At 45.1% G+C, this 7,500-nt stretch overlaps 1 protein-coding gene across 1 annotated transcript in view; it reads left to right on the forward strand.

The window, feature by feature from the left end:
- The window catches only part of grid2 (glutamate receptor, ionotropic, delta 2), a gene marked incomplete at both ends in the record, with an annotated part of 702,436 nt that overhangs the window by 607,043 nt on the left and 87,893 nt on the right, over nucleotides 1–7,500 (forward strand). Inside the window, one exon of the mRNA XM_083643819.1 lies at nucleotides 6,593–6,731. Coding sequence (XP_083499945.1) covers nucleotides 6,593–6,731 — 139 coding nt within the window. The remainder of the gene's footprint in view (nucleotides 1–6,592; nucleotides 6,732–7,500) is intronic.

Consider the following 7,500-nt stretch of genomic DNA (forward strand, 5'->3'; position numbering starts at 1 on the left):
TGTAAGGGGGCTGACACTTTTCAAAAGGCTACTTGGCAGGTGATTGGATGAATCATCTGTCTATCACGTCTATCATGGGCTTGCTATCGCTGGTGTCACACCTAAGTCCCGCCCGTAGCTGCCTCAGAGGACGCTGATTGGTGCAAAACACTAGATTGGAGCATGGATTAGTTAGGAGCTGGTGCTCAAGTTTACTGTACAGTAAAGTAAAAATGGAACAAAAACCTGTCTTAAAATTAAACCGTATCAAGGGCCTTTCCAAACCACTCAAGGCATACTTAATTTTATTGACTTTCACAAATCCAAGTTTATAACATTTCCTACAAAGATAGCCTCTCTCTCCTCTCCCTCTCTCTCTCTCTCTCTCTCTCTCTCTCTCACACACACACACACACACACACACACACACACACACACACACACACACACACACACACACACACACACACACACACACACACACACACACACACACACACACACACACACACACATCTCACACACAAGAGAGGAGAGGATAACCTTTTCAAATGGTCTGTTGAGAGCTTGGCTTAGACAATGTCCAGGGACACACAAAAAAGACACCAAAAAACAACTAGACACTCAGCCAGGAATCAAGATGGAAATTACTGGGATTTTCCTTTGAAGAAAAGAACCCTCCACCAGCTGACTTCACCACCAAGTCAGCTTGGAAAAAGGAATGGGAGTCCAAGGACATCCCAAACAAACACCTGGTGTCAGACCCCACTCTACCGGTCCCTGATCAACAAGTGGTCAACCCTCAATAGATTCAGGACTGGACATGGCCCCTGCTTGGCCAGCCTTCACAAGCGGGGCAGCAGCCCAAGCCCACTGTGTGCTTGTGGAGAGCAGCAGACAATGCAACACATCATCGAAGCTTTCCTTCTACAAAGACTTGAAGGAGGATTAGTCACCCTCCATACAGCAGATCAGGAGGCAACTGCTTGGCTCAAGGACCTTGCAAACCCAAAGACGCTGACAGTGTGAACAAGGTAGCAATGAGGAGGTAGTTAAGGGTAGGGGAGGTTGTAAGCTTGGGAGAACAGGTAGGTTTTGAGTCGGGATTTAAAAGTGGGGTGAGTCTCTGACAGTCTGGAGGGAGGGAGTTCCAAAGTCTTTTTTGATTGATTGAGTTCTTTATTGATAATGAATACACAGTATATACAATATACATATATACATACACAGGCCCACCATTATCAAAAGGATAAAAACGCAATAAAGCTGACAGCTTATTTCCATTGCGGTCCTCATGATGACTGTTATAAAATGTGTACTGTTGTGTGTATGTCTGGATGTGTGTAAGTGTGTGATAGTGTGAGTGCCACAAGCACTTGTCAGAGTCTGAGGGTGATGCGTGGGTGTGCCTGCCACGCAGGGGGGAGAATGATATGGGAAAGTGGGGCACGAGTCGGGGCGTGGCTCTTGAGAATGCTCGATCTCCAAATCTCTTAAGGTTGGATGGTAGATGTAACGGTGACGGGAACAGTGGATGAAGATCGGAGGGTTCGGGTAGGGGGGAGAAGGAGGTCAGTCAGATAAGGGGGGGGCAGGCTATGGAGGGCTTTGAAGGTGAGGAGGAGTAGTTTGAAGTTAATGCGTTCTTTGATGGGGAGCCACTGGAGAGAGTGGAGAACAGGAGTGATGTGGTCACGGGACCAGGTGTTTGTGAGCAGGCGGGCAGCTGAGTTCTGAACCATCTGGAGTCTATGGAGGGAGCAGGAGGTGATGCCAGTGAGGAGGGCGTTGCAAGAGTCCAGACGGGAGGAGATGAAGGCGTGGATGAGGGATTCAGCAGCAGGGGGGAGAGACAGTGTCTGATTTTGGCGATGTTGTGGAGGTGAAAGTATGAATGATGGAGCTGACATGGGGATCAAATGAGAGGGTGGTCCAGGATGAAGCCAAGCTTGCGAGCCAGGGAGGAGGGGGTGATGGTTGTGTCGTCAATGTTGAGTGTGATGGGTCGTGGATTTGGTGCTGATGAGAAGTAGTTCTAATTGTCCTACCTGGGTATTGCCAAATAAATTGTCAATATAAACCCCAAACCCTAAAATACTACTTGTGGAATGATTCACAAAAGTCCATTTCAGAAGCGATTGAAGTCCTATGGTCTGACATTTGGACATTTTTGTGTGGTTTGTGAGTAAAAATGTCTGTGCTTGCTATTTGCTTTTTTCTGTGTGTGTGTGTGTGTGTGTGTGTGTGTGTGTGTGTGTGTGTGTGTGTGTGTGTGTGTATATATAATAATTCCTTGTGACTGATAAGGTATCATCTACAAACATCTTGTTGGCTTTAAACATAGCGAAAGTCAGTTTCATGTTCAGCAGTTCATTGCAATTAATTAATAACAGGAGGTTGTTTTTCTCTGAAAACAATTATTTTAATCAACAACATAATCAAAAACGTAAGTGTTTATTAATTTACATGTTTAATTTCACAATTTGCAGTGTTGAGACTGGCGTGGCAATCTGAATTAGTACACTAGCACTTGAAGGTGAAGTGAGAGACAAAGTGAGAGTCGTGTGGAAATGATAAAGTGGGAGAGAGAAATGCACACAAAACACAGACAGAGTGAGCTATCTTGCGTCATAATAAATCTTTGCAGAGGGCATGGTGAACGGGTTCAGGTTTACCCATGGTGCTGTGGGTTTTCTTTGTCAATTTTATGAATCTTTTGTGTTCTCAGCAGGTCTCACTTCCAAAAGAGATCTATACTGAGACTACCTGGTAAAATAAAATACAATTTTAAATTAAAATTAATTTCATACCACTGCACACGTGGCTCTCAACAGAGAGGAAGAGAGAAAGATAAAGAGGCGCATGAAAATGAATACGTTTTCAAAACATATGACAAGATTAAGGACCTAGACGAAAGGCACCTTTCCCTTCTATATCAAACACGTATACAGTACCTGTAGGATGATAGATGTCTAGTGCAACACACACACACACACACACACACACACACACGCAAACAAGCCAGCCCGTCCTCACAAGGAAGATGGCAAATTTGGTCAATTTTCATGGTGATGAAAACGACCAATGTTAACGAATGCGACCTCTTGTGGTCGTGTGAGTAAGTGCATGCGTGCAGTGCATACGCCAGAGTCGGGAGCTGTAACCAGGAAGTAGTGCGACCTCTGGCAGTCTTTAACATAATGACAGTCTGATATTGAAGTAGCTGGCTGACATGTAAGGGTGAAGGGGTGTGATCAGAGACTTTTCAATAGACGGTGCAACTTCCAGTCACTTCCTGTATCTGTGTCACGTGGGTTTTGCCCATGGTTTGCCACTGCCACGCCCCCCTTAGCAGACTTGCTGCGGCTGGTCCCGACTATATCAGAGTCAATGGGAGAAGTGAATGTGATCTCAGATTATGACTGATTCTTTCGCCCCATAATTATTAAAGTAAATATTGGGCCCATTTCCGCAAGCCACATATCTTCTGAACACTCTGACAGTAAAATGGCATTTTTCAGACCAGGAGAGATCAGGAGAGAATTAGCTTTGTTCGAGACCTGTTTCTGTCAGCAACACACTCTCGCGAGATTTGGCAAAAGGAGCTCACCTTAAGGTGCGTTCCCACCGACCTATTAAAGTTTTTCGCTGGCGTCGAGTTTACATACAAAGTCAATACAAACGAGCGATTGAGCGTATATTCGCCTGGGAGAAAAATCGCTGGGCGTCCGAGCGACAGAGACAGAGCGATAGGGAGAAAATTCGCTCGTCGCCCGAGATGAAATATCTTAACTCGAGCGAAAATACGCTGGCATCAGTCGCTCGCCGCTCAACGCTGATTGGCTGCCGTGTGAGAGCGAATCAAGGATCACACTGGCTTGGAACAAACCGCTGGTTTATTGTGTGGCAACAAACCGCATTGACAGGCTGACAGCTGACATGAAGTGAAGTCTGTACTACGGGTATGGAGCTCGCATTAGGAGCACGCTGATAGGTTTAGCTTGTAAACAATGACGGTGGCTCGTAGTGGACAAATATCATGACATTGCGTAACGTTACAGCCCCCACATGTCCGTCAATTCCTGTGCCTGTTGACGAGCGATTTAAACAGAGCGACAGAGCGATTCCAAAGGGTTGAATCAAGCGACAGAGCGAAAAATAAATATCTTGGTGTGAACACAGCTTTAGCAGGGAGCAATTAGCTAAAGCTTCACATGTAGTACATCATGTGAAGTTCGTTGATGTAGTAGCTAAATCTGTGGTTGGATTTTTGTGTGTGTGAATATCTTAGTTACAACTAGATTGAGCTGGACTTATATCATGCATTTATAAGTTTTTCTAGTCTACCGACCACTCAAAGCGCTTTACAACACATTCACCCATTCACAAACCAATGGCGGCAAACTACCACGCAGGGTGCTGGCACAGCCATCGGGAGCAATTTGGGGTTCAGTATCTTGGCCAATGACACTTTGACATGCAGACTGGAGGAGCCGGGGATTGAACCACTGACCTTCTGGACAACCCACTCTACTTCCTGAGCGTGTGTCTGTGTGTGTGGAGTTTTGGGAACTCACGATCTCTAGCTCAAGTTAGCTTGCTAGGTCAGCACAACACTTCAAGTGGAGAGGTGACCACGCCCATTTAGGAGACCGGAAGAGTACCATTTCTTACTATTGGAGGAGTCTGGATTGCACCGTCTCTCTACTGAAGAGTCAGGAAACATGGTGTTTCCTGACTTTCTTACGCCTCCATGCATCCGCGGCACAGAGCCGCTAGCACCGAGACGCTAGCACCGAGACGCTAGCACTGATGCTCTCCCGCGGTCACCACGGCAACCAAAGTGAAACGTATCGCCTGCACGGCACGCATGCTTTCCATACGTATATTGTTTTGGGAGTCATTGGAAATGGACTTATTCTGTCGTTTCGCAATAGGAGGACGTAATGAAACAAGCACATACACATTCTCTCTGTTTCTCTCTTTCTCTCTCACACACATGTACAGGTTGTTACAGCATGATTTGAACAGAACATCGAGAACAATACAACACAGTATAGTGCCTTAAGGCTCCTGGCAAAGCCTCATGTCAACAGCAAATTCCCTGCCTATGATAGATAAACCCAGAGAGAGAGAGAGGGAGAGAGAGAGAGAGGGAGATATAAAGAATTTGAATTGAATGGAATGCAATAAGATTCTCAGAATAAGGTGTGTGTGTGTGTGTGTGTGTGTGTGTGTGTGTGTGTGTGTGTGTGTGTGTGTGTGTGAGAGAGAGAGAGAGAGAGAGAGAGAGAGAGAGGGAAAGCACAAGAACGCAATGGAGAAAGATAGAGCATATATAGAAAGAGAGAGAGAGAGAAAAGGCGTATGAGATTGCGTGGGTGTCAAATATATTAGTGAGTGTTGGCCGGGGGAATGGGCTGTGGGTCTGAGTCGACGCAGCAGCCATCCTCTGCTACAAGGATGAATGAGGCTAATTTCTAACAGGCTTCAATAAAGGCAGCAAGGAAGAGCTCATAGGCTGCAGATCAATCATCTGTGTGTGTGTGTGTGTGTGTGTGTGTGTGTGTGTGTGTGTGTGTGTGTGTGTGTGTGTGTGTGTGTGTGTGTGTGTGTGTGTGTGTGCGTGCGTGCGTGCGTGCGTGCGTGTGTGTGTGTGTGTGTGTGCGTGCGTGTGCGTGTGTGTGTGCGTGTGTGTACGCATATTGTCTGGGAACTTGTGCGTGTAAGTGTGAATTGGATGGGTCCCAATCCAGCTGAGCGGAATAGAAAAGCCACAAATAGACGTGTGACATTTTCTTTTTTTGGTTCCTGCACTTGCACTGTTTTTTGGTTCAGGGCTGACTCAGGTTAGATTGGCATTTTTGGAGGCAGTTAGCTTATACTGTAGCACAACAAGACCTGAGAGGACGAGGCCAGAAAAACATTTGATAAAGTGAGATGGGGATAAAGAGGTTTTATCTTTGAAGATGGACACTTTTCACTGTCATGTCCTCAAGGCAGCATTTAAGCTTAACGGGGAGGTTTGTTGACAGCAATAGTCTGGCAAGCATTTATATTTGGTATTTGGTATTCAGACTGACTTAAAAAAAAATGTGTCAAACTGATTTATAGCAATAGGACATATTCGTCTGATTTCAAGACATTTCAATTAAATTCAACCTTTACGCCAAGCCTTTTACTTCCTTTCTGACTATATTTTCAGCAGAAGTAAAAATTTGAGGAACAAGATAAATACTCTGGCAAAATATCTTAAACTGATTGGGATTTTTATTAGGGAGATGTACACAGTCATAGACCACTTTTAGACAGAAATCTTAAAATCTCAATCTCAAATATCTCTTTACCTGACTACTCTTTACCCAAAGTGGCAAACATCTGATCTTTTGATGTCTTTCAGGAACGTAAATACGATTCTCTGCAGTTTCTCCCTGTTTAGACCACTCTAAGAAGCACAGATCTGTAAAAAAAAAAACACAACATAAAAGCTTGTGCTTGGATTCACATAGATCTATTTAATTGTTTTGTTTCTTGTGTGTTGACATATTATTCACCATTTTCAAACTCTGGCTAAACGTTGTGTTTTTCTCTCCCTCCCTCTCTATCTGTCTAGGTGGAGAGGTGCCCTACACCACCCTGGCTACCAGGATGATGATGGGGGTTTGGTGGATGTTTGCTCTCATCGTCATCTCCTCTTACACTGCCAACCTGGCTGCCTTCCTCACCATCACACGCATAGAGAACTCCATACAGTACGTATCCCGCACAGTTTCTGTTAAAGACAAGCTGAACCCAAAAATGACTCATACCTGGGTATTCAGTGCACCTATTTTATTTATTTTCCACACTTTTTCACGTCAAAAGTTCATTTTTCAGGATTTAATTCATAACTGTAATCTACAGTAGGGTGACGTCAGCTAGTACTATCGAATTTCTACCCCATTTCAACCAATCATCTCACGACATGGCAGCTGTCAATCAATCTTCATTTCAAGGAGAATTTCCTCCTCGAAATGAAGGAGAAAATGGCCGCCTAGTGTCTCTAACCTGGCAGAATTTCTAGCCCATAAACTAACTCATAACTTGGCCAATAAGTATGTAACATACAAAATAAAGCAAAGGTTAATGTCTTAATTTGATGTAGAATGCAAAGACATGTAACTGGCTCGTTAAACTCACATTGCAGTTCGTCTTACCCCGGCCCCTCCGACATTCCAGGCTGGCAGGCGGCACATTTGCCTCGGTTTCAAACAGCACTACACGCGGAGGCAGCCAGTTCCTCGGTTCTCTGTGGATCCCACTCGATTTGGGGGCAGAACACGCCAGGATTAGCCGAACGCCAAATCCAGTCCCAATAATTGTCAAATCAAATCATTGACACGCGCTATGGCCCGCCTCTCAACCCTCTGTCATCTCAGGCAAGATTTGTTTTCAGTCTGCATATGTCTCCATCCCTCGCGCCACTTCCACTCGCGGTTCAGCTCATCTTTAAGGCATTGAGTCAAACACAGGCACGCACGC

The sequence above is a fragment of the Poromitra crassiceps genome (genome assembly GCF_964638095.1).
Source record: "Poromitra crassiceps genome assembly, chromosome: 10".
Taxonomy (NCBI): Eukaryota; Metazoa; Chordata; class Actinopteri; order Beryciformes; family Melamphaidae; genus Poromitra; species Poromitra crassiceps.